We start from the raw sequence: 16069 nt of genomic DNA on the forward strand, positions 1-16069 counted from the left end.
TTTTCTTAACCCAACCGGAGTGTCCTTTTAACTTAACCCAAATCCCTATGGGAACTTGGTAAACGTCACATCAAGATTGAGTGGTCTTATCAAAATCTGTCACCTCTAAAACTTACTTGATTACTCTTTTAGCATTTAACCTTTCTAGTTCACGTCGGCTTATTCCTAATCAGCTTTCTTCACAATTTAGCTGGCACTGGACCATAATGGTTATGGGGTGTTCTACTCACTGGCGTGAACTCACATCCTAAAGGTCATTTTACATAACCGTAAGTCTCATTTCACCAGCTATAGTAATTGGACATGAAATCCTTACTGTATTCTCATATTGGAGTATGCCCATTCTAAACGCCAAGAAGTGCATTTGGGAGAACACTACTTTGCCAGTCATATTTCTTTATAACAATGTGCTATATTTACATAAATATATATACATTCTTACTAGTACTCATTGATTCATCATACTTACCTTTCTTCAGAGTTAGCCATAAGCCTTGTTCTTTCATAATATTCTATACACTGTACTTACCAAAGTTCATCATGGGTTCTTTTCCTTTCGTTCAGAATCCGCTAGACCATGGCATCACTGGCACATTAAGAAAGTCCTTACACTTAATCGAGTCCTAACATTGAACACTTAAAACTCACCCTTAAGCCTTACTTTTACAAAAAAACACTTAAATAGTAGGGACTTCGTCGGTTAGGATGTTAAAATATGCCACAAAGGCATCACAGAATACACTACATAGACTTTCCAAAGAATTTTGTGTTTACTGTCCTTGTAGACCATCTCTGTGGGTGCCATGGGGCTTCTCCCACATGGTTGTACACATATCTTCATATCGTGTTTTGCCAGTCTGTTTTACATCTCACTAGAATCTACACCGTGAATATCCTCATTATCATATAATGACATGGGTCTCTACCACTTGGTCTTACATATATCTTCATGTCGTGATTTGTCAATCCACTTAGCATTATAGTTGCCTTAGCGTAGGCATCACATCCATAATTACATATATCACGTCATATCCCGACACTCCATCGAGCCCTCCCATTTTTCCAATGTTTTCAACCACACATGATACATATAGCATATGTAAAAATTCATGCAAACTTCACTCATACCTATAATAGAATTGTATTTCCATGCATGCTTAACACACATCAACATGTTCATTCAACACAATATACACTCATGCATTCCACACATCATACAATTTCACTAATGTAGATGCTTCACGAGGGTCACCCATATACGTTCAGTAACTTAGAAGACATGCACCATTACTGGAACATCAATCAGATGAAGATTCTATTTAGAATTTTATGCAAGGGTCGAGGCTAAGGACTCACCTGAGACTCATCTTTACTTCAACTTAAAGTTTATGTTCTGATGATTCTACTCAAACCAACAAAAGTAACTACTTAAAATATTACGAAACTTCCATTAAAATCTCATTTACAGACATTTTACTAACAAAACAATTATAGATGACCCCCATTCAGGACCTCTTATTCACACCCTACTATTTACGTCTTTTAACATCCTTACTCTTCAAAAATCATAACATGCTAAGTATCAGACTTACTAGAAGGTTGAAACATCCATCGATTAACCCAAAACCTTACCTTCTTATTTAATAAAGAAGAATAGAATATTTAGGTTTAAAAAGAAGAAACATAGCGTAGAACAGAAGGTAAAAAAAGACCATCTGAATGTTCCATTCTTACCATTTATATATACTCAATTCCTCTTAGTGGATCTTGACAAGTGTCGAATGCATACAAAATTTGTCCATTAGGTGCCCTACAAAAAATGAAAATATAAATGAGAATTTGGTGCATATGTTGTTTGACCAGTCAATTCATTCAGTTGACTCCCAACCAATCATGTTACATAACCCACATTGCATAACATTCGAGCAAACTGGGCGTACCATATTTTTGGCAGTAACTCCCATAGGGCGTGCTCTAATCTCCTACAATTTTCTCATACACTTGATATACGTGTCATGCTAAGACAAAATTCTGAGGCGTACTCTTCGGTTGGCGTTCTCTTCTTCAATTGGAAAATATCTTGAGATGATAACCTCAGATTCTACACGGGCAGATACATTATGCGCCAGGATTTAACTTACCAAAATTCTAAAAAGTAGCAAACTATATTATAATAGTGCCCCAAAACTAATAACCTTCACATCTATTTGCCTTTTTCTCAGTTCTGCCAATTTTGAGGTGTGAAAATTTTCATCTCTCAGACAATCACGAGTGTAGTGCTCCAATGATTCACATCGAAAACAAGCATTTGATAACTTTCAACATTTCCCCCAATGTTTCTTTCTACAATGATCAACTCGGTACCTTAGAACTCTAGTCGAGCCTTTTACACTACCAACTGAAACTATTGGTTGACGATCTCACATTTTATTAGGTGTAGTCGATCTTGCAGGAGCTCTCCATGGCTCACAAGATTCTCTAGTTTGTTTAGACATTGGATGTGAACTAAAGGTTCCAAATTGTTTTCCTGTAACACGAAGAGGTTCATATTTCTTATCCAATCCCATAGATTTCTCAACCATTTTTGCCCACTCTGACAAATAAAAAAATTCTTTTATCCTTAACAACACTAACTATGTTATGAGTTCGTCACGTAACCCACGCAGAAAGGGTTTAAAACTCGCCTCTTCGATTGGTATAAGTTCTAAATCATGGTTGCTAAGTCACAAATATTCTCGCTTGTAATCCACCATAGGTAGTTCACCTTGTTTCATTAGAATAAATTCCTGTTTTTGGTCCTCCAAGTATAATTCCCCAACATACTTTTTTAGGAATTCTGATTAGAAGAATTCCCAGTCAATAGAATCAGCAGAGATGTGACGCATGACAGTCTGCCAATAGGTATAAGCCTCACATTGTAACAAAAAAAAAACAACGCAAGTAACACTCTTATGGGAGTTACACTCTAGTTGTTCAAATACTCAGTTTGTTGATTCTAGCCACATCTCGATCGTTGACGGATCAACCCCTTTAATTCCCACAAATTTAGTAGCACCATATGATACGAGTCTCAAAGGCCCAACCCAAGCCCAAACAAGAAGACAAACCATGCTTACTTGAAATTCAGGCCAAATTGTCAAAGTGACCCAATTTGTAAAGTTTTATTTTTTAAATACTTAGTTTAAATTTTTATGTAAATATTTAGTCCAAGAGGCCCAATTAAAAGCCCTTGGTCGAATTTCCATTTAAAATTAAAATAATTAGGAGTTTGTTTAGTTTTAGTTTTCTAATTAGATTAGGAAAATACTTGAAAAGCCTATATAAAGGCTTGGCCAGCCACCGTGTTAGATACTTCTCAATTATATCAAAAATTTCAGATTTGTTTAAGTGCAGAATTCTCTTTGAGCTTTTTCTCTAAGAATTCTCTCTTGGGTCTTGGGTTTTCTTTAGAAGTTGTTTTAACAATCTTTTGATTGTGGGAGCCATCTTCAGCCTTCTTCTTGCCATTGATATTCTTTGGAGGGGAGGTTAGAGCTGTTTGAAGGGAGTTGTGAGATCTTTCGGGATTTCAAGGCTTCTTAGGACTTTTCTTTTATTTGCTTGCTGTCAATTTCTTTTATTTATTTCTGCTTGTGTCGAATCTTTATCTAATTTATTTACTGTTCTTATTGTGTTTTCAGCCTTTTTCTATATTAAAGAATCGGCCAAAAATCCCCAATTTCTAGGGTTCTTGCTGATTCATCCATACTCTTTTTGGGTGAAATTAGATTGCCGAAATTTGGGGAAAACTATCTTGGTGTTCAATTGGGTAGAATCGCAATCTCCTTTAGGGTTTCAAGAACCCTTATTAACACTTATTTCTATTCTCAATTTGATTCTTTGCTGATTTGGGGATTTTATTTCAGATCTGGAAATTCAAAGTTCTAATCTTTTAATTTTCTGTTTCGTTTCAGATCTGATTGTTTAGGGTTTTCGTAGGATTTTCCCGTGACTTGGGAACTCGATCTTGGTCCTCGCGCAACCCTCTATCATTTAGTATCAGATTTTGGGCGTTTTGGGTGTTCTTGGTTAATTTCTAAACTGATCTCAATTTTTTAAAGCAAAAATAGTAGTTTTACCCAAAAAAATCTTTCAAAAAAATTCATTTGAGTGGGTAAACGTTGTCCGATTGATCTGAAATTTTACATACATATTTGTGGCACTGTGATTGAATATAAAAAAAATTATTCCTACAAAAAAATCAGTCAAAAAAGTCAAAAAAATCAAAAAAAGATGAAATCCAATAAAAATTTAAAAAAGTATTAAGTCAGTTGAGTTTGGTCCCCAAACTTTCCAGATCAAAAATTCAATATTAAAGGACATTCCAGATTTAATTTCGTGATTTTTTGAGATTGGGAACACCTCGAACGAAGTTGTTAAGTTACTCTGCAGTTTTTCAGGTTTTCTGTTTTCAGCAATTTTTATTGATTCTTAGCTGTAGGTTTTCATTTGTTTGCTTTTTATTCTCCCTTTAAAATATCTAACACCTTCTTGTTTCTTGTGTTAGTAGGATTTAAAAGTGTGCAAAATCCTTCCTTGTTGCAACACGAATCAATTGGTGTCTCGTCAGTTTTTGGCATCCTAGTGCAAATTAGGATTCTTTGGTAGTTTGGTTTACACTCTCTAATTGGTTGATATAAATTCTGATAAAGAACTCACAAGATTGAATTCTACCTCATTGAGAATTTGAATTTTCTTTTTGAGTGGTTAACGGTGAGGTTTGGTAACTTTTATTTTTGAGTGTTGAGTGTTTATTTTTTGTAGATTTTTGGAAAATGTCTAAAAATGACCATAATGATACACTTATGAAAGCCCAACAATAGTTAGATGGACATGCTGCTGCAATTACACAAATAAATGCTACACTTCAAGCATTGAATACTACTTTGAATGAGGTACAATTGAATCAAGAACCTCAATATCGAGATCCAATCAAGAAAGATAGGGATAACCAGCCCCATAGGCGCGGTCCTAGACGTGTCCCTAGAAGTGGATATGATTTTCATGATTGTGGGCAACCTTCTTTGGCCAAACCAAAGAGTGAGCAGCAACGAGAACATCTCTTTCATACTCGCTCCCATGTACAAGGTAAGCTTTGTAGAGTTATTATTGATGGTGAAAGTTGCTCAAACGTAGCCAGCACGACGATGGTGGAAAAGCTTTACTTAACCACTACCAAACATCCACAACCTTATCAACTACAAGGGCTTAGCAACGAAGGCCAATTTAAGGTCACTCAACAAGTGCGCATCGCCTTTTCTATCGGTAAGTATCAAGACGAAGTTGTGTGTGACGTAGTGCCTATTCAAGCCTGCCACTTGTTGCTAGGAGAACCATGGCAACTGGATCGAAAGGTCACTCACGATGGTTGTACCAATAGGTATTCTTTCAAGCATCAAGGAAGGAAAATCACCTTAATGCCGCTCACTCCGGAACAAGTCCATGAGGACCAAATCAAACTGAAAAATTCTGTTGTTAAAACAAGTGAGAAAAAAGAAAAAGAGAATGAAAAGAGCAAAAGAGATTGAGAGTGAAAAGGAATGTGAAACAGAAAAGAAAAGTGAAAAGAAATTGAAGAAAGAAGAAAAATAAGTTAGAAAAAGAAACAAAAGAAAAGACAAGGAAAGGGTAGTGAGGAATGTTTCCACTAACCAAGATATGAATTTTTCTTGTATTGCTACTTTTCAGGTTCCCGAAAGACCGATAGATAACTTTCAACTTCAATACCTCTCAAATGAAAGACGCTTTCATACAATCAACATAGGCAAAGATGAAATCCAACCACATGAGCCCGAAGGTAAGCGAGGTAAGGAAATTTTAGCAACCAAGTCCCGTGCAGATTTGAAAATAATTGATAAGACTTTTGGTGACTTAGTTATTAAAAGATCCCCTCATTTTGATCCAATTAATTGTTATTCTTTGATTGTGGTTGATAAAGTCATTACAAAAGGAAGCGTGAGTTGTTATTCTCTTAATTTGCCTTGTGTAAAAGCCTCGAATTTGTGCAAATCTATTTTGGCAAATACTTTCTATTATTTTGATACTTGGTTTTTGAATAAGGTAACGAGCTTTGCCAAGTTTGTTTTCAATTTATATTCGTGCCTTAAACAATTTCTATGGTTATACATAAAGTTTGAGTTCCATTTGACAAAGGTTAACTCAACAACGGAGCTTCGACTACACTATGCCCCCGATGAGCGGAGGTTTGTATTAAATGAAAAAGGTAAAATCGACCCTTATTCTTCTGCTTATAAAGGTAAGATGCTTGAAACTTTTGAAACACCTTTGTACTCATGGATAGTGACAAAGATCGTGTTGATGATTTAATTTTGTAAAACACTTAGATCGAAACGTGCTTGACTATCCTATTTTATTTATTGATGATCTATCTGTTTTAATGATTGATAAAAAGATTATTGTTTTTGATGCATGTGTGAGTGAATCCATAGTCCGTCGATTAATACATGGTATGATTGTGCAACTCTGTGAACCGTGTGAATCTTTTCAAATACCTGCTTGTGACGATTATGTTTACCATTTGATTTATTACTCGCAATTTATTCATGGTTTGTGGAAACAATTTGAGACAACTGAATGCCTTAAAACATGTCCATCTTTGTTTCGAATATTTGACGAGGCATTGACTAGTAAATTAGCTTGTTTGCATGGTAATCTGAATCTGTCAATTCGCATGCGTTATACTTGTTTTGTTATGCTTATGATTGGGCTACAAGTTTGTTTGCATTGCTATTTACTAACTCATGGCTATTCTTTTCAGTGGATTCAATTACCATTAGTCCCATTCGATCGAGGAAAGTCGAGTCCATTTGATTTTTCTAATTCGAGGACGAATCTTTTTGAGGAAGGGGGGAATGATACGAGTCTCAAAGGCCCAACCCAAGCCCAAACAAGAAGACAAACCATGCTTACTTGAAAATCAGGCCAAATTGTCAAAGTGACCCAATTTGTAAAGTTTTATTTTTTTAAATACTTAGTTTAATTTTTTATGTAAATATTTAGTCCAAGAGGCCCAATTAAAAGCCCTTGGCCGAATTTCCATTTAAAATTAAAATAATTAGGAGTTTGTTTAGTTTTAGTTTTCTAATTAGATTAGGAAAATATTTGAAAAGACTATATAAAGGCTTTGCCGACCACCGTGTTAGATACTTCTCAATTATATCAAAATTTGATTTGTTTAAGTGCGAAATTCTCTTTGAGTTTTTCTCCAAGAATTCTCTCTTGGGTTTTCTTTAGAAGTTGTTTTAACAATCTTTTGATTGTGGGAGCCATCTTCAGCCTTCTTCTTGCCATTGATATTCTTTGGAGGGGAGGTTAGAGCCGTTTGAAGGAGTTGTGAGATCTTTCGGGATTTCAAGGCTTCTTAGGACTTTTCTTTTATTTGCTTCTTGTCAATTTCTTTTATTTATTTACGCTTGTGCGAATCTTTATCTAATTTATTTGTTTGTTCTTATTGTGTTTTCAGCCTTTTTCTATCTTAAAGAATCGGCCAAAATCCCCAATTTCTAGGGTTCTTGTTGATTCATCCATACTCTTTTTGGGTGAAATTAGATTGTCAAATTTGGGAAAACTATCTTAGTGTTCAATTGGCGTAATCGCAATCTCTTTTAGGGTTTCAAGAACCCTTATTAACACTTATTTCTATTCTCAATTTGATTCTTTCTTGATTTGGGGATTTTATTTGGATCTGAAAATTCAAAGTTCTAATCTTTTAATTTTACATTTCGTTTTAGATCGATTGTTTAGGGTTTTCGTAGGATTTTCCCGTGACTTGGCAACTCGATCTTGGTCCGCGCGCAACCCTCTATCACCATACCTCCACAATTCTTTAATCAAGGCTTCTCAAACAACAAGCACAGACACCACTGCAGGAGTAGCTCCCACCACACTTTGAAAAGCATCAGCTATGGCATGAAGTATATTTGCATCACCTTGTCCTTCATTTCCATCTCTATTAGCTCAAGGTTATTGAGTACCAGCTGAATCTATGCTAGGTGATATAGATTCGACCCTAATTTCATTCTTAGCGAAGTGACCACTACTATAAACATTCTGACCAACATCATTCTTGGAGTCCTCTGACATCTTTTAACTATAAAATAGAAGAATTTAAATTTAACATCCAAAATATAACACTCCTTATTCGGTCCTATCGTCGAACCCGATTAATAGAATACTACAAAAAAAATTGATACATTTAAAAACAATTCATAGTTCAAAATTTCAATTCAATATCAATTAATCACATATGATCAACTATAACATGTAATACAGTCAAATTCGGGTTTAAATCAAGCTAAATATTTAAATTAACCCAACATCAATCAATGATCAATGTGAAACTATTATAAAAAGATGGGAAAATATTATAAAAAGGGGTCACATGGCCGTGTCCCCTTACCGTATGAAAGGTTGAAACTGTGTGAAGATGGGACACACAGTCATGTGGATAGACAGTGTAACAAACTAAGGTCGTGTGGACTTGGAGTCACATGATTGTGGGAACAAACCGTGTAACTTACTGATGCCGTGTAGGTCAAAAGTGCAATTATTCAAAAATTGTCACACAGTTGTGTCGCCGGGCCGTGCAACTGGCTATGGTCGTGTGCAATTATGCAAGTATAAATTCAATAGGTCACATGGGCATATGCCATCCCATGTAACAGCCTAATATCGTGTAATGGAACCTTGTGTGGCACACGAATGTATGGTACCAAAATTGACCTTAAAGTCTCAAAACAATCCCTAAACATCTTTCCATATAGAAGCATGGTCCAAAACATATTCAACACTACTTATAACTTGAATGTAATTCAATAATATATCAACCAAATGACACATTCAAACCATCCCAATATGCCTCAATGGCACCTCAACACAATCAACATGGCACACATCATTTAACCATTCAAAACTTCCTAAGATGGCATCAATATCAACCACACAAACATACACCAAACCTTACCAAATTCTTTCAAACTTAGCATATGCATACCATTCGTTTCACCAAGCCTATTTCAAGACATGTTACCTAATCACCATATAAGCAATTAAGCATACATCCTAAACAATTCAACAAGATCATCAACTACAAAGATCATTACCAACACTTATATATATACACATATACATATACATTCAAAATTCTAATTTCATCCAAAGCGTAACATGTACATGCCATTAACAACTAGAAACATCACCAACACTTCGGGTCTAGGATTGCCATTGGATGTTGATGTTGATGGTCAAACCAAAAAGAATCTAACCTATGCACGGAAAACAAAATTGTACATTGAGTATAACCTAGTGGTATTTCTATAATCCAAAAATAAATCATGTTATAAATCATAACAGAACATAGATTAAGTTCATCAGATGCATATGTCAATTAATATTAATTGACATTATCAACTACTAGTTCAAACACAATTCGATACTTGATAGTTCATCTCGTAAATGCTACTTCAATGATTTATTGTCATATTTCTCAGTTGATTTCAAACTTTCTATTTCAATCAACATAGTAAATTTTCATACCGAATCTTTTCATGATTTCATATTTTGAATTCCTTATTAACTTGACTCGAACGAATATGCGGATCCAACCATCACACCAATTTAGCACCCAGTGCCTATCGGATAAATCTGAAATAATAAGTTGTGCACTGCACTGGTTGGTACAACCCACAAGTAGATGTGCCCAACATTGATCTATATAATCAAAAAATGGGGTGCCTAGCACTCCTCGATACGTAGTCATATAACCCTGAACTCTTCTTATCCTATGGCATGTCAATTATACCCGACCATATCCAAAAAATTAATAGGGTAACAAATTTCTCATATTCATTTTTAATGAATTCACAATTTCAATATCATAATCTCAATCAACTAATCAATAATTCTCATATACAACAGGATAACTCATCACAACATTAGTACAATTCCACATTTCAAATAATATTTAATATAGTTGGATCTATTCAATTTAGTCCTTATCACAAACAACCGATTCATATAAATTCATTTCAAATCATTGAAAGTATAACCCACCTTATGATCTTACCATACAATGCAATTCATAAATGCAACAATTTAGATATTTCAGATATAGAAACACAAACCGTAAGCTTTGAGCTATTCGTCAACGACTTTGTCTTTTCATTTCTTTTTCGATAAATACAAGTCGATGTTAGCTACATATTCAGACAAGCATAGAAAATTATCAATACACAAATAATTTCACATTCAAGTAACTTTTGCATTTTATTCAATTTAGTCCCTAAAATCGGGACTTGTATAAATTTCAATTCTAACATCAATTTTTCATGTTAATTTCACTATAGTCTTTATTATACTTCCTATTTCTCATTTTCACCACCTATTTCAAAATTTATTCATCTAAGTCCTTATTGAACAAACTATAAATTTACTTCACAATTTAGTGTTTTTTTTTTCAATTCCAACTCAAAATCTATCAAATTAACACCTAAAACTTCTAGGATTAATAAATGGCATCCTCTTAAATCTTTAACAGTTCTGAAAAATAACACACAAGTCAACTAGATTAAGCTCTCGAGATTTCGAAAACATAAAATTAGAAGAAAATGACTAAATTGAATTAACCAATTGAAAGTTTAAACCTTAAAACCCTTATGGCTGAAAGTTCTCTTATTCCTCTTTGGTTCAGTTTTTGCATGAATAAAAGATGAAATAAAATGTTTCTTTTTCCACTAACTTTGTTTATTCATATTTAATGTTTATTATAAGTTTTTCACATTTTCTTTAAATAATAGTGTAAGCTACCATCCACTATTAATCTTATAGTGGTTAAATTTCTTCATAAATCCCTTAGTCTTATTCTAATTAAAAATTCCTTAAGAATTGAACTTTTAACACTTTTACGATTTAATCCTTTTACCCTAATTAAACACTAATTCGACAAAATTACCTGTCCAAAATTTAATTCACTTGTAAAATGGGGTCCTGAAACCGCACTTTTCGACACCACTGACTTTTGGGTTATTACAATCCACCAAACTAAAGTGTTTGGATTCAAATGGTTTCATTAGTCCAGTTGGTTTTGATTTGTGATGCTTTGTACACGGATTCGACGAGAAGGTCGGATATAGGGTGTTACATAGAAAATATTTTTCTACTTGTTCTTAACATGAAATTAAAGTTTACGGGTGAGAAATTAGGTTAGAATTGAAAAAAATGGAAAGGGAAAGTTCTCCCCTTCCTTAGGGAGAAAGATGTCTAATACGAAGGACAAATATGACAATTTGTCATCTTTTTCATCTTTTATTTCCCTTGAAAAACATTTCAAGTCAAAGTCAAACACCCTTTTAAAAATTATGTGGTCCACATTCCATCTTCCTTTTAACCCAATCCAATGGCTCATAATTAATTCTACATACCAAATATCTCATCAAAATAATATTTCTAATAATAAATTTTTGAGAAATGACCAAAGTGTCTTTTCATGGTAAAATTACCATTTTCTTTCTTCTTTTTTTTTTTGCCTCTTTGCACTATTTATTCACAACAATAAGTACCCATCAAATCCAAAACTCACAATTCACATTTAACTCTTAATAATATTTCTTGGATGGAAAAATTTACACTTTTACCCTCTTCTTGGCTAAAAATGATGCGATTTAGTCTCTACATTTTCCAATCCTTTCAATTTGGTCCTAAAACTGATTTTCATCATGCAATACATGTTTTGACTTATTATTATGCCAATTAAATAATAATATTTCTCATTTCTCATTTTGGATAAAAATTACACTTTAATCTTATAGCTTTTTAAAATTTATAATTTAGTCCTTTTTGGGACAATTTCACATCTACAATTCTTTCATCAAATTCTATTTCTAATATCAATTTTCTCTGGTCAGAGTTCTCCGTTGGACTCAATTTTAAAATTTTCTTAAGATTTCATTGTTTTTAATCCTACAACAGTACTGTCTTATTGGAAATTTTTGAGTTGTTAAAGTATCGGTACTTGACTTAGTTGTTTCAGTACATCTCCCTAGAGATACCTATACCATAGTACCTAACTTAGCTCATTGCACTACTTCAAGCCATTTTGATTCCTGGGGACTCATTTTGGGTCTTGGGCACTTTTGATCATCTTCGAATCACGTCTAAATGATTTTAAATAGTCTCAAAAGTCTCTAAGTTATTCTAAACTTGATTAATCAAATTTATAAAAATAAAATAAAATTAAAGTTTGAAATCTTGAATAATTTCAATTTTTATATGTATGCTCCAATGGCATCTCTCATTCGTATCGAACGCCGAGGGGGTGTTACAGTACTAACTATGTCAAGGAAATTTCTAAAATAACCTTACATATTTTAAATAAATTATATTATTATGAGATACTTTTATCATTTTATATTAATATTAGTTTCAAAACACATGTTCAATTGTCTATTAGATGTTATTTTTAAAATCACATGTGTTCTAAATGCATGATTTCTATGTGCATACATGTACGGTAAAATTACTAATTAAAGTTAATATCTTTTATGAGTTAACTTATAGTTTAATCAATAACCAACGAATTAATTTTTTGTATTTTTTTCATCTTTTTATTTCTCATGGGTGTGCTTATGCAAAGTTTAAACTTCTAGCTCAGTATCCAGGGGAACAAATAAAAAGTTGCTAATTGGATCAACCATTAGAAATTTTGAAGCCATAACCAAAAATAAGAATTAACAAATTGAACTTATATTTGGCGCATTGCAAATACGGGGTAATTTACCAATAAAAGCCTTTTTTTTCAAAATTCACCGAAATGGGCCAACTATTTAATTATTTACCGGAATGATCCATTTTCCACGAAATCGCGTCCACGTCGGTAGCGATGTCGAATCTGCCCGAAATCGCGTCCACGTCGGCGTGAATTGCGGCGTGGAAGAAATCAGCGCCCTCGAGGACGCGATTTGCTAACGTGGCATGAACAGTTTATGTTTTTTAGCTTGGAAAACTTTGAAAGGCCATAACTTTTGGCTCGGTTGTCCAATTGAGACGATTTTTTTTATTTCAAATAACTTTTAGAGATCTACGCGCTGGCAAACATCCGAAGGTAGTTTGCCACAGTTTTCATCGAAAAAGATCTTTTTTTGCCCCTAAATTTTGATTTTTTCGGTTTAAAATTGAATTTTGAAACATTCAAATCATTATTTTCCTTATTTATTTGAAGTAAAAACCGGATCTTTTTTTTACAGAATTGTTGCATTTATTTGAATCTTTTTTGTACTTGTTGCATTTATTTTTTTAATTAATTAACTGGGTAAAATACCAAAAAAAAGCCCTATTTTTTTAAATTTTACCGAAATGGGCCCAGTTAATTGATTAAAAAAATGAATGCAACAAGTACAAAAGAGATTCAAAATTATTACCAACAAGATTTGAACCAAGGTACTAAGGGAAAAGAACAAGCATCTTAACAAACTAAACTAAACTAATTAATTGACATATTATAAGAATATTGTTATTATCTTTAATTATATTACTTACGTTCTAACGATTTATCGGACCTATTCCATACACGTGTCAAATCAGAACAAATAATACAACAATTCTGTAAAAAAAGATCCGGTGTTTACTTCAAATAAATAAGGAAAATAATGATTTGAATGTTTCAAAATTCAATTTTAAACCGAAAAAATCGAAATTTAGGGGCAAAAAAAGATCTTTTTCGACGAAAACTGCGGCAAACCGCCTTCGGATGTTCGCCAGCGCGTAGATCTCGAAAAGTTATTCGAAATAAAAAAAATCGTCTCAATCGGACAACCGAGCCAAAAGTTATGGCCTTTCAAAGTTTTCCAAGCTAAAAAACATAAACTGTTCATGCCACATCAGCAAATCGCGTCCTCGGTAGCGATTTGTATCCATGTCGACAAGTCGCTACGGACGTGGGCGAGATTTCAGCGCTGCGTACTCGACATCGTTACGGCGTGGACGCGATTTCGCGAAAAATGGACCATTCCGGTAAATAATTAAATAGTTAGCCCATTTCGGTAACTTTTGAAAAAAAAAAGACTTTTATTGGTAAATTACCCGTAAATACGTGAGTTTCATATATTATTAGTGAATAATAACATAATATTTCATGTCATTATTAGTGAAACAAAAAAATAATAGAGAACATAAAATAAATACTAATGCATTTATTTAAACATAAACTGAAACTCGATGTAAAACTTAACCGATACAAATTCTAAATCTTAAATTATAGGTTTTAAACTAAAAATAAAATTAATAATTAATAGTAAAAATTAAAATTTAATTATGTTTAAATAAAATTATTAATATATATTTATAAGCGTGGTCTTATTTTATCGAATGATGATGTGTTTTTAGACACAAGATAATGTATGAATATTCTGATATATATATTTTTGTCCTAATTTCTCTTTTCACGCGTATGATACATACAATTTCTTGATTCATGGGTATTCATCACATGCCATGTCATTGCCATTACATCTTAGGCATACCAACCTTCCAACAACTCTAGTTCTATGGAATTTTACTAAAACCAAGAAAATTGATACGATGCGATGGTTCTTCAAGATAGTATTCCCATTCTACAACATGGGCAGTGAGCATGATTCTCTAGCCATGGGACCAGGCACCTCGAATGAAACCGATGTGCGCATGGGGGATGAACCAGGCTCTCATCAACTTTGAACCTCTCCAAGCAGATTGCGCACTCATCCTGGTCCGACGCCTTCCAATTCAGCTTCGCCCAACTGAACCTCTTCGAAGCACTCTTCTTTGATCCAAATACCTCAGTACGCAACTCTCCTTGAACCAATGATTTCCCATCCACACACTTCATTCCTTCTTTGTTACTGTGCCTGAAGTGATTGATTGCAAATACCAAAGCAGGGGGACTAATTAGTGTGAAAATTGAGAGCATTTAGGGTTCATATTAGCAAATACCTTTTTGGTTCTGACTTTCTTTGTGATCTCAGCCTTTCATCTAATCTTTCCTTAGCTTCTCTTGCTACTCCTCCAAGCTTATCGTCTTGAAAACTCTGAGTTAATATGCTCCTTTGCTTTTTTCCCCAAATAAAACCCAAGTTAGTCCCAAACTTCCTCGTTTGAATTTTGGAACTGGAATTACTGTATATATAATCTAGAAATTTAAAGAATTACCTGTGAAGAAACAGAGCTATGATGAGTTTCATTGTTGCTTGTATACAAACAAAAAGAGGACCTCCTTGTTAAACCAATCACTGCCACACTTGACGAATCAGATGACCCTCCGCTTTGATGGAACCGTCTTCTTCTTGCACATTCAACACCAGGAAGCATGCCAGCCATTGGTAAAACATATATATATATATATATATATATATATATATAACTCGGAAAGAAACAAATTAATTAAGATCCAGTGTGTTTCATATGTAAGATTCAGGCTAAGAACTTGTCTGGCTGTTAGAAACTGTCCGAGAACAAGGAGGTGAATATAAAAGAGGAGATAAACCAACCATAGGGTTATGATTGGGAAGTGATTGGATCTATTGAAACAAGGAGAAATAACAGTTGGCGTTACCTAATAGTGATTAGAGTGAAGAGTACACTGGGAGACAGAAGCGGGTCCATGCCATTGATTGAGGAAAGAAACAACCTTTCTCAATCACTTTCGACTTTCACCCACTGGAGATATGAAGAGGAGAAGTCAAATTTATGCAACTATTAAGGACCCCATTGTTACGTGACATGAATAAAAGATTGAAAGGAGGAGAAGTGTAAAGAGAGGTAATCAGGAAGGGAGAAACAAGGTCTTCATGCTAACTTGCTCCTTTACCCGCCCGCCCACCAGAATTCCGCATCTGTGCACAAGGCTGAGCCACGTGAGTAAACCAAACTTTTGGGACCTAGTTTTATATATTTATCGATAGATAGATTTTTGGTACCTAGTTGCTACTTGGTAGGTCCACTTCTTAACAATAAAATAATATTTTTATTTAATTTTAATTGG

At 33.9% G+C, this 16069-nt stretch overlaps 1 protein-coding gene across 1 annotated transcript; it reads right to left on the reverse strand.

Annotated features, from left to right (window-relative positions):
- Positions 1-14447: 14447 nt before the first annotated feature.
- LOC105791109 (probable E3 ubiquitin-protein ligase RHY1A) lies at positions 14448-15828 on the reverse strand. The gene is made up of 3 exons (XM_012619020.2): positions 15238-15828; positions 15022-15137; positions 14448-14936 (listed from the first exon to the last, which is right to left on the reverse strand). Exons 1-3 carry the CDS (start codon positions 15403-15405, stop codon positions 14645-14647), a joined length of 576 nt encoding a protein of 191 aa, XP_012474474.1. The 5' UTR covers positions 15406-15828; the 3' UTR covers positions 14448-14644.
- Between the last annotated feature and the right edge of the window lie 241 nt (positions 15829-16069).

The sequence above is a fragment of the Gossypium raimondii genome, chromosome 8 (genome assembly GCF_025698545.1).
Source record: "Gossypium raimondii isolate GPD5lz chromosome 8, ASM2569854v1, whole genome shotgun sequence".
NCBI classification, from domain to species: Eukaryota; Viridiplantae; Streptophyta; class Magnoliopsida; order Malvales; family Malvaceae; genus Gossypium; species Gossypium raimondii.